Source organism: Epinephelus fuscoguttatus, linkage group LG23 (assembly GCF_011397635.1).
Source record: "Epinephelus fuscoguttatus linkage group LG23, E.fuscoguttatus.final_Chr_v1".
NCBI classification, from domain to species: Eukaryota; Metazoa; Chordata; class Actinopteri; order Perciformes; family Serranidae; genus Epinephelus; species Epinephelus fuscoguttatus.
The window spans coordinates 4,550,777-4,570,439 of NC_064774.1; the positions used below are offsets into that span (position 1 = coordinate 4,550,777).

Consider the following 19,663-nt stretch of genomic DNA (forward strand, 5'->3'; position numbering starts at 1 on the left):
TTTGTGTCTGTGTGTTTTTGTTGTTATGGATGTTGCTTTGTTCGCAGGTCTCTCTTGAAAAAGAGATCTTGATCTCAATGAGACTGCCTGATTAAAGAAAGATTAAATTAAAAAAAATAAAAAAAATTCATTCAGCATGTTGAGTCAGCGTCTGAGACTGCAGAGCCTGTCTGTGATAGAGGTCTCAGGCTGATGCAAATACTTTGATCACAGCCATGGTAAGAGGCATCAATATCAGTTTTCAAATGCTTATTTGGTCAGTCAGCCTATATATATATCTACATGGACTTGACTCATGGTGCTCGTGGGGCACAGTCCCAAAGATCAACATGGAGTCACCATCCTGTGGGCTCACCAGTCGCAGAGATACACTTCAGGGTCGCGTGCATTGTGAGCTGCAACATTGCCCCGGACAGCTGCATGATTGATTTTGAAAAGTTTGTGGTCAGCTCTCACACATGGGAGTCCTACAGGGAGGAATCTGGTGGTCCAACATTGGGTTACAATTGAAATAAAAGACAGATAAAAATAATCAAAGACAAAAGTAAGATATCAACACAGCTATCAGGGCATGGGGAGGAAGCAGTAGGAAGATGTTTGCCTGGCCCTGAAAATGTCCAAAACAATGCAGGGTAAACACATTTGTGGGCTTTAATGTCACTACCAACATTGGTCACATCAGGACGGGTTCTCTCTGGTGTGAACACGTTGGTGGATTTTTAGGTCATACCATTCAATAAAAGCTTTCTCACACTAGTCACAGCTGTACGGGTTCTCTCCTGCATGCCGGCATTGGTGGGCTCTCAAATGACTGCACCGGGCAAATAATCTTCCACATTGATCACACCAGTACGGTTTCTCTCCTGTGTGAATACGTTGGTGGCTTATTAAGACACCTGACCGTGAAAAGGCTTTGCCACATTGATCACAGTTGTAAGGTTTCTCTCCTGTGTGAATACGTTGGTGGCTTATTAAGGCCCCTGACCGTGAAAAGGCTTTGCCACATTGATCACAGCTGTATGGTTTCTCTCCTGTGTGAATATGTTTATGAGATTTTAAGTGTCCCTTTATGGAAAACTTCTTCCCACATTGGTCGCACCCGTATGGTTTCTCTCCTGTGTGAATACGTTGATGGTCTTTTAAGGCCCCTGTCTGTGCAAAAGCTTTGCCACATACATCACAGCTGTATGGCTTCTCTCCTGTGTGACTGCGTTGATGGGTTTTCAAGTTACCGGAGTGTGTAAAAGCTTTGCCACATTGATCACAGCTGTATGGTTTCTCTCCTGCGTGACTGCGTTGATGGTCTTTCAAGTTTCCTAACCATTTGAAAGCTTTGCCACATTGATTACAGCTGTACGGTTTCTTTCCTGTGTGAATTCTTTGGTGAGTTTGAAGGGACGTGCGCTGTGAAAACGTTTTCCCACATTGGTCGCACCCGTATGGTTTCTCTCCTGTGTGACTACGTTGGTGGACTTTAAAGTGACCTGAGTGTGTAAAAGCTTTGCCACATTGATCACAGCTATACAGTTTCTCTCCTGTGTGAATACTTTGGTGGACTTTTAAGTGACCTGAGTGTTTAAAAGCTTTGCCACATTGATCACAGCTGTACGGTTTCTCTCCTGTGTGAATTCTTTGGTGAGTTTCAAGGGACGTGCGTTGTAAAAACGTTTTCCCACATTGGTCACAGCAGTGCAACTTCTCTGCAGTGTGAACACGGTGGTGATGTTTTAAGCTACGTAGAGTGGTGAAAGCTTTCTCACATTGATCACAGCTAAACAGTTTCTCTGCTGTGTCAATGTCTTGTTTTCTTGAGCTCCCTGACTCTGTGAAATCCTTCCCACTTTGGAAAAAACTGGACAGTTCCCCTTCAATGTGAATGCGTTGATGGGCTTTGAGGGCACTGCAGCGCAAAAATGTTTTCTCACATTGGTCGCAGCTGTATGGTTTCTCTCCAGTTTGAACTCTTTGATGAATTTTTAAAGATCCAGATGTTGTGAAGGATTTGTCACGGTGGTGACGTATACATTCCTCTCTTCCTCTCTGTACCTATAGCAACAAACAGAAAAAGAGTTAATGAGTTGTCATGGAGCAGCGAGCCAAATAAAACCAAAAATAACATTTAAAGCATGTCTGCCAAACATAACCCACAATGTCTGACTAATGCATTACCACCAACAAATGTTATGATAAATAACTTACAGAATAGTTTTTATTTAGGTTTTGACTTTTTGATAGGAATTGATACCAATACTACTTATCAATGCGACTCTCACTGATACTTCTCTCCATAATTTAGTGGTTTAGTGGTTTTGGGTTGGACCTGAGATTCTTGTGGTTCACAAGCTAATTAGCAGCAGCGGCTAACATCCAACACTGAGCTTTTAAAAGGCTCGCCTCTGTAGTTAAACGTATTAATAACCACTCGCCATGTGGTGCTACAGTTAGACATTATTTGTATCGTTACCTCTCTGACTGCGTGTGTGTGTCTGAGCTGAGTGTTAATGTGTGAGGTGAATCAACAGTAGCTGTAGGCTGGTGTATGATGGGATGTTGAGACGGCGCCTGGGCGTGACCATATAAACATGTGATCCAGCAGATGTAAGGCGGAGCTGCTGATGTTGATGTTCATCAGCTGTCAGTGTTTGTCTGTTAGTAGAGACTCCACTCTGCAGTGTAGTTTATACAGAGAATTACACAGTAACACTGGGCTTCATCATCATCGTCATCATCCTCTGTCTTAACGTTAATGTTACATTTAATACTGATTAAAATGTGTCAAATGAAGTCAGTTTGATTTGGTTCGGTCAGAGCTGTGGAATATTAAATCAGCCTTTCTGACCCTCAGGTGAACATTAACTAGGCAAGGCAAGTTTATTTGTAGAGCACAATTCGTCCACAAAGTAATTCAAAGTGCTTTACAGAACAAGAAAATGCATTAAAATCACAGTACAAAATAAAAACATAAATAATCATTATAAAATGAACTTTAAAAGAGAAGAGTGCAGATAAGATCCTTTCAGTCATATGCACAGTGAAATAGAGCTGTTTTGAGCCTAGATTTGAACATTGTCAGAGTAGAGGCCTGTCTCACATCTTCAGAAAGACTGTTCCAGATTTTAGCTGCATAAAAAACTACAAGTTATACACTTCTTTAAAAATACAAAAATGTGAATTTATCAGTTATCAGTATCGGTTAAGAAAAATCCCTATCGGTGCGTCCCTAGTTTTTTCAATATCTCAGATAAGCAAACGTACACGCTATGATAACTGTCAACTTCCATATCACAGCATACCTTGAAACCGGTACATTGCCGCAACCTTACAGCACACATGGCCAAATTGCTGCCTACGTCACCATATGACACATTTGTTTTTCTTTACATAAAGACATTTCCACCATAAACTGCTGCACAACACTTCAAAATGCAGTAAAATAAACGTTTGATGCTCAGAATATCCTGGGGGAGGAGACACACACACACACCCACTAACACTCGTACTACATGTGTGTCCCTGCCAGTGTTAAAATTAAATCATGCTAATCACCCTGTACAGCCATCTCCATATTGTAACAGCGCGGTTTAAATTTCGACTCTCGGCTACTTTCAACAGCTCAGGCTCGTTGGAGATGAGTCAGGCCTGCGCAGATTCGATCACCAGTGATCGCAGCACAATGCATGCTGGTTAGATTTTTGTCCAACTTCATCCTGACTTGCTCTTCCGTCATTCAAAAGGAAGAGCAAGTCAAGCAGGAGGGTGTTGAGATGTGAGAGGGAGGAGTGGGGGAGGAGGGTGGAGTGGGAGATGGTTGACCAAGACAGACAGCAGAAGAGTCAGGGGGGGGATGGGCAGGTCCAGCAGTGTCAAATCTGTTAAAAAACAGATTCAGTTCATTGGCCCTGTCCACGCTGCCTTCAACTCCTGTGTGGTTGTTGGTCCTGAAGCCAGTGATGGTCCTCATTCCACTCCAGACCTCTCTCATGTTGTTCTGCTGGAGTTTCCTCTCCAGCTTCCTCCTGTACCTCTCCTTAGCCTCCCTGATCTTCATCTTCAGCTCCTCCTGTATTGTTCTCACCTCCTCCCTGTTACCAGCTCTGAAGGCCCTCTTCTTTGCATTGAGGATGGCTTTGATGTCCTTTGTTACCCACGGTTTGTTATTTGGGTAACAATGGACAGTCCTGGCTGGGACAGTGGAGTCCACACAGAAACTGATGTAGTCCGTGATGCATTCTGTGAGCCCATCAATGTCCTCCCCATGTGGCTCACAGAGTGCCTGCCAGTCTGTCACACCAAAACAGCCCTGCAGTGTCTCATAAGTCTCCTCCGACCATCTCCTCACTGTCCTCATGGTCGCAGGCTGGCTCTTGACTAGTGGTACATAGCAGGGATGTGGTGTTTGTTGAAGATCCTCCTGAGTTTTTCAGATACCCCAGACAAAAAAACCCAGGTTAAATACCTGTTTTGTTTCCACACTAGTTCGAATTCCAGTTTCCGTCGCAGGATCCTGAAGGAGGCCGTACTCAGACGATCTGGAAGCCTTCCTTGCCCTGCACCAACAGGGAGTCCTTTGGGGTCTCCTGTTGCTCCTCCACCACCGTGCTCACCGGCTCAGATGCACCATCCCACCAGCCGATGGCGTCGGCGTCAGCACACAGCACGGAGGCTGAATGTGCACTCTCCAGCTCTGAGAACCCACTACCGTCAGGCCCTCGACCCCTCTTTTCTCCAACTACATTAATTGTCGGTGATTCCATAATCAGAAACGTCAGTTTCTTTCTTTTCCTTCCTCTTAAAGGCTGACGGACTTCACCCAAACAGGATGGGTAGCCAAACGCTAGCGACTAACATACAACATAGCACCTTCCACGATTTGTAAACTCACAAGTGAGATTGGGAGGCCTATAGGCAATTAAGAAATCTCTCTAAGACCTTAACCCGCAATGCAAAGAAAATTATCAACTATATCGAAGAGACCGCCCTGACAAAACTGGTGGTGGGCTTGCCGTTCATGTGAATCAGAAATATGCACATTCTATAACAAAAATTGACACTGAAACTGAGACGTTGCAACTGGTTGTAAATTTTACATGTCCACACGCAATTACAATTATTGTCACCTATAGACCATTTCGGTGTTGGTAACAGTGAGGTGGGCGGGGCCTCACTGGTGGCAGAAACTGTGACAGTTCCACTGTCAACAGTACAGGCAGGAGCGCAAAAATCAAGAATCATAAGGAATATGGAAGATACATACGCCTCCTCGGATTATTTTAAGGGTCTGTCAACCGAAGACAGGTTATCTTACTGTAATAAGCTAACAATTAGCAACGGAGTGAGGTTTCCTGACCTGAACTTTTTGTCGGGTCCCACCGAAATGGCCGAAGCTGCAGTGGCCGGACATTTTTTTATATCTTGTGGAGAAACCCAGCGTTTATACACATGAAAAACTCAAGGCATATTAATGCTTGATGCTTATCATAATTTTGTACTTTGCGGTCATGTCCAAGATATTGAATACCGAGATTTATCTGATGGTTTTTGTGTTCTACGGACCGAAGTACTGCCGAGCCAGCGACAAGAAAGTGATGTGCAAGACGTGGGCGATTCTGAACAAGTCGACCAACTGTATACTGACAGCAGTTGTATGGCTGGATAAGTGTTGTTTAATGTAACCTCGCTAGTCAGACCTCAGACATGGGCAACAACCGGGAACGTGCACGCAACGGCCGCAAAGGAAATCAAAACGACCCCCAAAACATCAATAAAATGCAGCATTGTGTTAACAGAAAACAGAACAATCATAACCTGCCTACCTTCCTGGCACTGTGTGAACGGCAGCCTGTTGCAGCAGCTCCTATTTTGTGTATTTTAAATTGCTGCTGTGACATTGAAATTTCCTCCCGAGGGATTAACTAAACTGTCTATGAGCAATTTAGTTTGTTTACATGCTAGCGTTTCACGCTAATGTTGCTAACTTTAGTCAATGGTATAACGTTAGCCTACTGGGGATGCCTGTTTTGAGTGCTGCCGTTACTAATTTATCGCTATTGACTACATCTTTGTGTGTGATAAACAGTTGAGAAAATCTTACCTGATATGAAATCGGCACTGCAGTCGAGAGTCGAGATTTACGGATGGTTTCATCATTCCAGTCCGTTCGTTTAATAGCTTGTAACCATAAACGTCTCCTATTTGCCTCAAATGGCGTCTTCAACGGCGGAATACGGTAAAAATTAAGTTTGCAGTTTTTCCCATTTCTTTTCTGACACCCAACAGCACGACAAAACATTTCCTCTTCTTTTATCTTTATTTTCCCTGTGAGCTCTCCATTTTCCTCCGTTGATGTACAAGGTATTTCCGGTGTTTTTCTGCCACCAGGCAACTGCGGTGACGTAAGCGTGACGTCGACTCTGAAGTGGTCTATAAGCCTCCAAATGCCAATACAAGCTCCTATTTGTTGAAGCTCACCAATCATTAAATCTGCAAAAACGAAGGAACTTGTCATTCTGGGTGACATTAACATGGACTGGAGTGATGGCTCATCAAAATCTCTGAAAGCTGTTGCAACAACATTTGGTCTCTCTCAATTAATTAAAGGTCCCACTAGATTTGGCAATACACGCAGTTCAGTCCTTGATCTCATTTTACAAATCAACCATCTAAATATACATTGTCTGGAGTAATTCATACTGCGATATCAGACCACTCACTAATCTATGCCATAAGAAAAACTGTAAAACTCCAGAGAACCCATACTTCTTGACCTTTCTCAAAAATACCAAATTCAAAACTACCTCTGTTTAATGCTGAAATTAGTAATATTGATTGGAGCAATGAATTGTCCTTTCAAAACCCAGAACAAATCCTGTCTCAGTTCTATGACACAGTGGAATCAGTACATAAAAAATTCACTACTGCATACAATCTCGACAGAGTAAATTACCATGGGTAAATTCTGAAATTCTGCAATTACTCAAAACAGAAGGCACATTCTCTTAAAAGGTACAGATAATCAAAAACGTTGGTGAATAAAACACAATTTATTGAGATCAGAAATGAATGTTCGACTGAACTGCGTAACGCTAAGATTGCTTATTTTCAAAAGCAAATTACTCAAGCTGCATCTAACCCTAAAACATTATGGCAGACACTTAAAGCCATTACTGGGGAAAATGAAAAAAAAAAACAATGTCAATATTCAGATTTCTCTACATGGGACTCTTATCATTGAATCTGAGAAGATTGCAAGAGCTTTCAATAATTATTTTGTCTCATCTGTTAGAGAATTGGCATCAAAATTTGATACCCCCTTTTGTCCCCCATCGTTTTTTTCCTCCTGTTTCTCATCACTTTTCCTTCTATGAGATTACACAAACAGAGCTGTCTGAGACATTTAATTCTTTGACAAATTCTCATGCCCGTGATATTTATGGTTTGAATATGCATTTTTTTTAAAGATTCATGCTGACAGTTTCATGTCCCTTTTACATCATCTGATGAATCTCTGTATCAGGCTTTCTGTTTTTCCTGCTGGCTTGAAAATCACCCCCATTTTCAAATCTGAAGATTCGACCTTAGTTTCAAACTACAGACCAATATCAATTCTCCCAGTATTATCTAAATTATTGGAAAAAAAATCTCTACAATCAATTAAGCAACCATCTTGAAAGTAATAACATCCTTAGTGACTCCCAACATGGTTTCCGTTCCTCCCGATTGACCACGTCTGCATTATTACTTTTCACCGAACAAATGCGTGCTTCTCTCAACAAAGGCCATGTCACTGGAGCCATTTTTATTGATTTTTGCAAAGCCTTTGATACGGTGAATCATCAGATTTTATGGCACAAACTTAGTTAATTTCCAGTTTCTTCTTCTGTGGTAATGATGCTCTCATCATACTTGTCAAAACAGGTCTCAGGTGGTCAGAAACGGTCATATGACATCTTCCCATTTAATATGTGATATGGGTGTTCCACAGGGTAGCATCTTGGGTCCCTTACTCTTTCTATTGTACATCAATGATCTTCCCGATGTGTGGAGATACTCCAATTGTCTGCTATATGCCGATGACACTGTCATTTTTCTCTCTGACACAGAGCCTAATATTGTAAACTTTAAACTCTGCTCTGATCTTGGTATCCTACACGACTGCTTGAATGCTAACCACTTAACTATCAATGTCAAGAAAACGGAATGTATGTACTTCCACTCGCCCAAGAGATCAATATTCATCTCAGACCCAATCCACTTTTCTAATCAAAACCTATCCATCACAGAAACCTATAAATATCTTGGAGTATCTCTCGATTCACATCTCACTTACCGTAATCATGTTCATGATTTAACAAAGAAACTCAACCAGAAACTGAATGTATATACCAAAATCAGACCATACCTTACCAACGTTATCTCTAACACGTATCTACATGCAGTCATTCTCTCAACAATATCCTACTGTCTCCCAATCTGGTCCCTCACCACAAAATTAATTACTGAACCAGCACTTGCTGATCTAGTTCCAAGACACAACACAGGACAGGAATGCATCACTAGATCAGTCTCCCAAGCACATATCCCAGCACCAGCCTATAAAAATAGCTATTCGACAGAGATAATTTTTTCACGCATATACCAAACTCTTGAATGAGATCCCATATCATATTAGAACAATAACCTCTATTGTACATTTTAAACAGGCATACAAACACTGCCTGATGGAAGGATAGACGTGCAACCACTGACTTAGCCCATAATTTGTGCGTACTTCATTCAAGTCCATGCCTCTCTATATGTTCATGTTACTGTTTGCTTTTATGTTTTTGTTAGATGTCACTGTTTTTGTGATATGTTTCTGTCTTTATGTGCTGCAGAACCGGAACCTGCTGTAAACCAGTTTTAACTGAGTCAGGCCTGATCAATTGGGACTGATCTATATTATGTTACTTTTAATCTTTTCCTGTAAAAATAAAAAGGAATGAATGAAAGATACGCTTCAGGGTCGGGTGCAATGTGAGCTGCAACATTGCCCCCGACAGTTGCATGATAGATTTTGAAAAGTTTGTGGTCAGTGTACGGAAATTGCTCAACTTCAGCAAACACTGAAATGAAGAGACTTGGAGAACCACGGAGAAAAGTTACAGCCAGCCGGATTACTTTAATTGCAAAGTACAACTCAACAATACAGGTCGTAGAAAACAGCGGACACAGCAGAAACAGCCCCACTCATGCAACTTCCAAAAACCTTTATACTATCTGAGTGAGTGAGCGTCTGTTCTTTTGTGTGCATGTGTGTGTCTGGGTGTGTGTATGTGTGTCTATGTGTGTGTGTGCATCCATGTGCGTTCAAGTCTGGGTCTGGGACCTAACCATTCTGCCAAGTTTGATTTCCTGGAAATGATCGTACAAGAATTACTCAGCATGACAAAAACAACTCCTAAAAGGAGTCCTTCCTAGTAACTCCAAAGTACAACAACTCAACAATACATTATCTGCCTCTACATAGACCCTCCTCTTTATTATTTTATCATAAATTATTCGCAGAGATAATGTATGGTTAATGAACGCCTATGTTTGTATAAGTATGAGTAGGAGGAGTAGAAGTTCCTTACTAACATGAATATATGGTCTTGTGTGAAACTCTTAAACTTGAATATGATAAGATGATATATGAACTTGGCATGAGTATATGATATTACTTGAAACACTGAAACATATTTTTAGCATCTCTCAACACTTCAACTGATGGAGGCGAAAAACTAGAGTTGTACCGATACCGATACCAGTATCGGAAATGCCTCAGATACTGCCTAAAATACGGTATCGGGTGTCAGCGAGTACAGCCTATGACCAATCCGATACCACGTAATGCCTTGTATCATTTCACATACGCACGCTACAGGCAAATAAAATGGAAACGGAGCGGAGTTTAAAAAGCATTCTACTGTCGCCTTTAAAATCATAATAATAAAAAAAAGTTTTATGGCATTCATTCTACTATTGTGTATTTATTTCTTAATATTTTACATAGAGGTTTAGAAGTTGAGACATTACGTACTGGGATCAGATCGGTACTCGGTATCGGCAAATACCTAAGGTTCAGGGATCAGAATCGGTATTGGGAAGGAAAAAGTGGTCTCGGAAAAACCTGGCGGCTGTTGAATCCAGGAAAAGTCCCCCGTTGGCCCCCTCCCATTAGGCGGCCTAACAGATGAATTTTCAATAAAAGGATCAAATACAATCACAGAAATCATTTTGGATAATATGCATAACTTGCTAAGTCCAAATCAGAGTACATTTCCCTCTTGTAAAATCAAAACACAAAGATGAATACAGAAAAAAATGAATACAGAAAATGGTGGAGTATATTGTTCACAGTCTCTTGTTTATGTGATATCGTGTATGTGGTTGTGGTATATATATTCCCCGTCCTCTCTTCCAGGAGAGAGTATCAGCCATTGTTCATCTCTCTCTCTCTCACACCATTTCTTCAGGACAGGCATGATGCAACATGTCAATAAGGAAAACAGAATTAGTACTATCAGTACAATTATCCCTGTTTTAGCCAAAACGGCTCCCCATTTTCCAAAAATTTCCTCTAACCCATCCCACTTGATTCTTCCACTCTTACCAGCATTTTCAGTCATTTCAGATTTTAAGGCTTCAAGCTTACTCATAGCAACAGAAAGTGTTCCATCAGGCTGTTATTTGAAATAAACGTACAACAGAGCGTCCCGAACATTTTACATACTCCCCCTATTTCTGCTAAAATCCAATTTAAAGCTTGCCTATTCTACCACGCCATGGCACTGGTTTCATGCAGTTGCTTACCTAATTGCTAAAGAAACGCAAATGTGTAGTTGACATCTCTCTGTTGATTGTAGAAGGATGGTTGTGATCGTACAAGAATTGCTCAACATTACAAAAACAACTCCTTAAAATGAGTCCTTCCCAGTAACTCCAAAGTACAACAACTCGACAGTATTCAAAAACAACTTCTTATAAAGAGTCCTTTCTATTGCGAAATCTGACATCTGGTCAACTGTTTCTAAGACCTTTTGCAACTGACATTATTTTCACATTTGATATAGAACAATACATTATCTGCCTCTACATCAGCTCTCACACATGGGAGTCCTACAGGGAGGAATCTGGTGGTCCAACATTGGGTTACAATTGAAATAAAAAACAGATAAAACTAATCAAAGACAAAAGTAAGATATCAACACAGCTATCAGGGCATGGGGAGGAGGCAGTAGGAAGATGTTTGCCTGGCCCTGAAAATGTCCAAAACAATGCAGGGTAAACACATTTGTGGGCTTTAATGTCACTACCAACATTGGTCACATCACGACGGGTTCTCTCTGGTGTGAACACGTTGGTGGATTTTTAGGTCATACCGTTAAATAAAAGCTTTCTCACACTAGTCACAGCTGTACGGGTTCTCTCCTGCATGCCGGCATTGGTGGGTTCTCAATTGACTGCACTGGGCAAACAATCTTCCACATTGGTCACACCAGTACGGCTTCTCTCCCGTGTGAATACGTTGGTGGCTTATTAATGTCCATCTGTGTGCAAAGGCTTTGCCACATTGATCACAGCTGTACGGTTTCTCCCCTGTGTGAATACGTTGGTGGCTTTTTAAGACCCCTGACTGTGTAAAGGCTTTGCCACATTGATCACAGCTGTACAGTTTCTCTCCTGTGTGAATGCGTTGGTGGCTTTTTAAAGTCCATGGTGTTGCAAAGGCTTTACCACACTGATCACAGCTGTACGGTTTCTCTCCTGTGTGAATACGTTGGTGGGATTTTAAGGCCCCTGACTGTGCAAACGCTTTGCCACATAGATCGCACCTGTACAGTTTCCCTCCTGTGTGACTGCGTTGATGGGGTTTCAAATTACCTAACTGTGTGAAAGCTTTGCCACATTGATCACAGCAGTACAGTTTCTCTCCGGTGTGACTGCGTTGATGGGGTTTCAAGTTACCTAACTGTGTGAAAGCTTTGCCACATTGATCACAGCTGTACCGTTTCTCTCCTGTGTGACTGCGTTGATGGGCTTTCAAGTTACCTAACTGTGTGAAAGCTTTGCCACATTGATCACAGCTGTATGGTTTCTCTCCTGTGTGACTGCGTTGATGGGTTTTCAAGCTACCTAACTGTGTGAAAGCTTTGCCACATTGATCACAGCTGTACGGTTTCTCTCCTGTGTGACTGCGTTGATGGGTTTTCAAGCTACCTGACTGTGTGAAAGCTTTGCCACATTGTTCACACCAGTACGGTTTCTCTCCTGTGTGACTGCGTTGATGAGTTTTCAAGCTATCTAACTGTGTGAAAGCTTTACCACATTGTTCACACCAGTACGGTTTCTCTCCTGTGTGAATGCGTTGATGGGTTTTCAAGTGATTTGACTGCGTGAAAGCTTTACCACATTGATCACAGCTGTACAGTTTTTCTCCTGTGTGACTGCGTTCATGGGTTTTCAAGCTACCTAACTGCGTGAAAGCTTTGCCACATTGATCACAGCTGTACGGTTTCTCTCCTGTGTGACTGCGTTCATGGGTTTTCAAGCTACCTAACTGTGTGAAAGCTTTGCCACATTGATCACAGCTGTACGGTTTCTCTCCTGTGTGACGGCGTTCATGGGTTTTCAAGTTACCTAACTGTATGAAAGTTTTGCCACATTGATCACAGCTGTATGGCTTCTCTCCTGTGTGAATTCTTTGGTGAGTTTCAAGGGACGCGCGTTGTGAAAAAGTTTTCCCACATTTGTCACAGCAGTGCGACTTCTCTGCAGTGTGAACACAGTGGTGACGTTTTAAGCTACGTAGAGTGGTGAAAGCTTTCTCACATTGATCACAGCTAAACAGTTTCTCTGCTGTGTCAATGTCCTGTTTTTTTGAGCTCCCTGACTCTGTGAAATCCTTCCCACTTTGGAAAAAACTGGACAGTTCCCCTTCAATGTGAATGCGTTGATGGGCTTTGAGGGCACTGCAGCGCAAAAATGTTTTCTCACATTGGTCGCAGCTGTATGGTTTCTCTCCAGTTTGAACTCTTTGATGAATTTTTAAAGATCCAGATGTTGTGAAGGATTTGTCACGGTGGAGACATTTAAGTTCCTCTCTTCCTCTCTGTTCCTATAGCAACAAACAGAAAAAGAGTTAATGAGTTGTCATGGAGCAGTGAGCCAACTAAAACCATAAATAACATTTAAAGCATGTCTGCCAAACATAACCCACAATGTCTGACTAATGCATTACCACCAACAAATGTTATGATAAATAACTTACAGAATAGTTTTTATTTAGGTTTTGACTTTTGGATAGGAATTGATACCAATACTACTTATCAATGCGACTCTCACTGATACTTCTCTCCATAATTTAGTGGTTTAGTGGTTTGGGGTTGGACCTGAGATTCTTGACTTGTGCTCATGTCTCCCCCATGACTGTACAGGCTAACCGCCACACCAAAGTCTTTTCTCATTTTCTTTAAATATTTATCAGTTACTTTTCATAACCCACATAAACCATTTGTCATAAATCAGACCAGACTGCTTTCATTGACTTAACAAGGGCAGCATCTACAAACCCGACACAGTGGGTGGCGCTACATGTACATTTAAACTTGCTTTGCAAGCCGCCAATAAACACAGAGAAGAAGAACAACTGCAGCACGCTGTCTAGAGGGTAAAACACGTCGCAGTGTGGATGTCTTTCACAGTTTCAGAGGAAGACAACAGGATTACACCGAGGGTCTGATGTCTGACCACCCGACAACCCCCAGATCAACAAACTCCCTGGAACCGGTGAACAGGTTATATATCCCGCTTTATAGCCACAGCACTGAAGGACCGTCTCCAGAGTGTTAGCACGAGCTAATTAGCAGCAACAGCTAACATCCAACACCGCGCTTTTAAAAGGCTCGCCTCTGTAGTTAAACGTATTAATAACCACTCGCCATGTGGTGCTACAGTTAGACATTATTTGTATCGTTACCTCTCTGACTGCGTGTGTGTGTCTGAGCTGAGTGTTAATGTGTGAGGTGAAGCAACAGTAGCTGTAAGCTGGTGTATGATGGGATGTTGAGATGGCGCCTGGGCGTGACCATATAAACATGTGATCCAGCAGATGTAAGGCGGAGCTGCTGATGTTGATGTTCATCAGCTGTCAGTGTTTGTCTGTTAGTAGAGACTCCACTCTGCAGTGTAGTTTATACAGAGAATTACACAGTAACACTGGGCTTCATCATCATCATCATCATCATCATCCTCCTCTGTCTTAATGTTAACGTTACATTTAATACTGATTAAAATGTGTCAAATGAAGTCAGTTTGATTTGGTTCAGTGGAATATTAAATCAGCCTTTCTGACCCTCAGGTGAACATTAACTACAATAGGCTCGTGACAAACTGTCAAAAAGGGCTTTAGTTTTTGAGATACCCCTACCGGAGGTAGAACAACGTCTCACATATATGAAATGGATTCTTAGGTTTAAATATTTTACTGCAAACATTGTTAAATTGATACATATTGTTATACACCCCAAACCTAAAAAAGAACCCAAAAATAGCCTGTGCTGAATCCAGCAGTACTAAATACGTGAATATAACATGCATAGTCGGTGTGTTATATCACTAAATGTATGAAGTGTTCCAAATGAAGGAAAGTGAAACATTGACATAATGAAGTCTCCAAAGCCCATTATCAGTGGTGAGAAGAATGTTGACCAATTCAGTGTTACTACAAACTAAGTAAGTCACTTGAGGTTAGTGCTGTCTATTTGTATGATGCATTTCATAAAGGGTAGGTTCATATGACACCTTTTACTATATAGTTCCTATGGAAACAAAGATTGAAATTGAAAGGAGACAAGAAGGTGACAAGGAGACAGGATTGTAGTTTTGCCTTGATGATCCTTTTAATAAAACTATAAACAAAACTCTCTGAGGAGGAATGACCCCTCTCCTCATGCTAAACTCTAGCTCTTTGGCTGGTGTTTTTCATGGGCTGTGTAGTCATCACTGTCACTCATCCACATTATCTTCAGTGACAAAGTGGGTCATATTTGGGCAGTCTGGGAAAGAGCAAGAACAAAACTCAGTGCATGTCAAGCCCACTGAAAGACACTGGCATTTGCTTGTGCCATTGTACTTTCCATCTTTACAATGCAAGTGGGTGATGTCTCTAACTTCTTTAGGTGCTGGTGCCTTCTGGAACACAATAGGTTCAACTGACCCATCTTCTCTGAGCCTCCATCCTCTACCAACTGGGTTCCAGAGATGAGGCTTGGCCAGGTGGCTGTGATGCCACACTGCTGTTTGGTATAAGGCTCGTAACACATGTTACTGGAAGGCATCTTCTGTTGGGGGTAGATTTGCTGCCGATGAATCTGTGGTAAATGCTTGTGTGTACCTCAGCTCATAAAAATTAAAACCTCTTCTGTGACAGAAAGACAAAACAGGAGAATTAAATGTGGACTGTTAAATATCAGGTCTCTATCGTCTAAAGCAGTGTTAGTAAACGAATTAATATCAGAAAATCATATTGATTTACTCAGTCTCACTGAAACCTGGCTGTGTCAGGATGAATATGTTAATATAAATGAATCCACTCCTCCCAGTCATAATAATACCCACATTCCTCGAGGCAGTGGCCGAGGAGGGGGAGTTGCAGCCATTTTTAACTCTAGTCTGTTAATCAGCCCTAAACCTAAACTAGATTATAATTCATTTGAAAGCCTCGTTCTTAGTCTTTTACATCCGACCTGAAAACCTCGCAGCCACTTTTATTTGTTATAGTGTACCGTGCTCCTGGCCCGTATTCTGAATTTTTATCTGAATTCTCAGAGTTTTTATCCAGTTTAGTTCTTAAATCAGACAAAGTTATTATTGTAGGCGATTTCAACATTCATGTCAACGTTGATAATGACTCCCTGGCTATCGCATTTATCTCATTGTTAGACTCCATTGGCTTCAGTCAGGGTGTACATGAACCCACTCACTGTTTTAACCATACCCTCGATCTAGTTCTGACGTATGGAATTGAAACTGATAACCTAACAGTCTTTCCACAGAATCCCTCGCTATCGGATCATTATCTGATTACTTTTGATTTCTTTTTACTCGATTACACACCACTCAGCAACAGTTACTATACTAGATGTTTATCAGATAGTGCTGTCGCAAAATTTAAGGAAATGATTACGCCGTCGTTAAATTCAATACCATGTCCTTCAGTAACAGAGGTTTCCCGTGCTGACTTTAACCTCTCCCGAATTGATCATCTTGTCATTAGTGCCGTAGGTTCGCTGTGAACAACACTCTGTAGCTCGTCTTAAAAAGAAGTTAACAAAGCAAAGAAAGTTCGCTCCTTGGTATAACTCTCAAACCCGTAAGTTAAAACAAATATTGTGAAAATTTGAAAGGAACTGGCGATTAACCAAACTGGACGAATCTCGTTTAATCTGGGCAGACAGTCTCAAAATTTATAAGAGGGGCCTCCGCAATGCCAGAGCAAACTATTACTCAGCATTAATAGAAGAAAACAAGAACAACCCCAGGTTTCTTTTCAGCACTGTAGCCAGGCTAACTGAGAGTCAAAGCTCTATTGAGCCTTGTATTCCTTTAGCCCTTAGCAGTAATGATTTTATGAGCTTTTTTAATGACAAAATTCTAACTATTAGAGGCAAAATTCATGACCTCCTGTCCTCAGATAGTACCTATCTAACCTCAAACACAGCTGTAAGACTTAATATATATTTAAATTGCTTCTCCCTGCCAACTAGGGTACTTAAGGAGGTCTTACCTTTAGTTAACACTCATATATTAGACATAATCAATATATCTTTATTAACAGGCTATGTACCACAGTCTTTTAGGGTAGCTGTAATTAAACCTCTCCGAAAAAAGCCCACCCTGGATCCAGAGGTGTTAGCCAACTATAGACCAATATCTAATCTTCCCTTTATGTCAAAGATCCTTGAGAAAGTAGTCGCAGACCAGCTGTGTGATTTTCTCCATGATAATAATTTATTTGAGGAATTTCAGTCAGGATTTAGAGTGCATCATAGCACTGAGACAGCACTAGTCAAAATTACAAATGACCTTCTGATTGCTTCAGACAAAGGACTTGTCTCTGTACTTGTTTTATTAGATCTTAGTGCGGCGTTTGACTCTATTGACCATCAAATTCTGCTACAGAAACTGGAACACTTAATTGGCCTAAAAGGTTCTGCACTAAGCTGGTTTAAATCTTATTTATCTGATCGTTTTCAGTTTGTTTACGTTCATAATGAATCATCCTTACATACTAAAGTTTGTTTTGGAGTTCTGCAAGGTTCTGTGCTCAGACCAATCCTATTTACTCTATATATGCTTCCTTTAGGTAACATCATTAGAAATCACTCTATAAATTTCCATTGTTATGCGGATGATACACAGTTGTATTTATCGATGAAGCCAGAAGAAAGTAATCAATTAACTAAACTCCATAACTGCCTTAAAGACATAAAAACCTGGATGAGCACCAATTTCCTGATGTTAAATTCAGACAAAATGGAAGTTATGTTCTTGGCCCCAAACAACTCAGAGACTCTTTATCTGATGACATAGTTTCTCTAGATGGCATTGCTCTGGCCTCTAGCATTACCGTAAGAAACCTCGGAGTAACATTTGATCAAAATTTGTCTTTTAATTCTCATTTAAAAACAAACCTCACGGCATTTTTTCATCTGCGTAATATTGCGAAAACTAGGCCTATCCTGACCCGAAAAGATGCAGAAAAATTGGTCCATGCTTTTGTTACCTCAAGGCTGGATTACTGTAACTCTCTATTATCAGGTAGCTCTAGTAAGTCCTTAAAAACTCTCCAGCTAATTCAGAATGCAGCAGCACGTGTACTAACAGGAACTAAGAAACGAGATCATCTTTCTCCTGTTTTAGCTTCTCTACACTGGCTCCCTGTAAAATCCAGAATTGAATTTAAAATCCTACTGTTAACTTATAAAGCTCTAAATGGTCAAGCTCCGTCATATCTTAGAGAGCTCATAGTGCCTTATTATCCCACCAGAACACTGCGCTCTGAGAACGCAGGGTTACTCGTGGTCCCTGAAGTCTCCAAAAGTAGATCAGGAGTCAGAGCCTTCAGCTATCAGGCTCCTCTCCTGTGGAATCATCTTCCTGTTACGGTCCGGGAGGCAGACACCGTCTCCACATTTAAGACTAGACTTAAGACTTTCCTCTTTGATAAAGCTTATAGTTAGGGCTGGCTCAGGCTTGCCTTGTACTGTACCAGTCCTAACTCAGCTTCTTCTCCGGAGCCTTTGTGCTCCACTGTCTCTCAGGTTAACTCATATCACAGCGGTGCCTGGACAGTGTGACGTGTGTGGTTGTGCTGCTGCCGTGGTGCTGCCAGATGCCTCCTGCTGCTGCTGCCATCATTAGTCATTAGTCATACTTCTACTGTTAATATACACATATGATTATTGTCACACATGTATACTGCCAGATATTATTACATACTTTCAACATATTGTCACAGTAGCCAGAACTATAACTATAATATTATTACTTTCAATAATGTTGTTGTAAGCTACTGTCATTACCATCTGTCTCTATCTCTCTGTCTGTCTCTTTCTGTCTCATTGTGTCATACGGATTACTGTTCATTTATCATGCTGATCTGTTCTGTACGACATCTACTGCACGTCTGTCCGTCCTGGAAGAGGGATCACTCCTAAGTTGCTCTTCCTGAGGTTTCTACTGTTTTTTCCCCATTAAAGGGTTTTTTTGGGGAGTTTTTCCTGATCAGCTGTGAGGGTCCTAGGGACAGAGGGATGTTGTATGCGGTAAAGTTTAGTTTATTTAGTTTATGAAGGGACAGTGTGCAATAGCATTAATCATTTACAAGAGATGAGGAGATGGTTGCACCAGATTCAGCAATAACTGCTAATTTCCATCTGTAATCCCAACATATAATTCACAATATACACAGACCACAATCTAAAAAACAAAGAAACCTAAAATACAGATGAACAGAGGACAGCACAGGGACAATACAGACATACAATTTCCACATTTAAAATAACCAAGTTGTTACAGTGCAGGGAGGAACAACTTACAAAACACTAAAAGGCAGTCCAAGTAGCAGCTCCTGATATAAAGTGCAAGGCAGGAATGTGCCTAGATAAAGTGCTGGTGTTGCTGTTGGTAGTCGATAAAATGCTCGTAGCAGCAAAAAAGGTTACAGAGTGAGGCAAATTGTGATTTGTGATATTGGGCTTTATAAATTTGATTGATTGATTGATTATCTTTTATATGTTGTTTTCATGATCTGAATCTGTGAAGTGATTCAAGATGTCTGATAAATGTAATGCAGTAAAAAGTACAGTTCTACTTCTGAAATGTAGTATAATAAAAGTACACGGGAGCATAAAATAGAAATACTCGGGTAAATTAAAAGTACCTCAACGCTCAGCAAATGTATGTCTTTAGTTTCCACCACTGTCCATTAGGTCCATTAGTCAACCATTCGCCCGCATGTTTATGATATTAATGTAATTATTAAATTATATATTTTGGTCACTTAGTCGCAGAAAAAAACAACAACAAACAAACATGAAACTCTGTTAGGAGCTGCGCCTTATCAAAATAAATCCAAACCGGT

At 41.1% G+C, this 19,663-nt stretch overlaps 1 protein-coding gene across 9 annotated transcripts in view; it reads right to left on the bottom strand.

Annotated features, from left to right (window-relative positions):
* The window catches only part of LOC125883744 (zinc finger protein 239-like), a 128,580-nt gene that overhangs the window by 42,180 nt on the left and 66,737 nt on the right, over positions 1–19,663 (bottom strand). The window contains exons 3-5 of one of the 9 annotated variants that reach the window (XM_049568257.1): positions 12,574–12,608; positions 12,154–12,237; positions 9,026–12,069 (exon numbers count right to left, since the gene is read on the bottom strand). The exons of 3 other annotated variants lie outside the window; for them this stretch is intronic. In XM_049568257.1, the coding sequence (XP_049424214.1) occupies positions 11,423–12,069; positions 12,154–12,237; positions 12,574–12,608 (766 nt within the window). In that variant the 3' untranslated portion in view covers positions 9,026–11,422. Of the gene's footprint in view, positions 1–365; positions 2,047–9,025; positions 13,136–19,663 lie in introns of those variants that run through there. 5 more of the 9 variants (XM_049568256.1, XM_049568260.1, XM_049568259.1 and 2 more) reach the window with 5 other exon arrangements.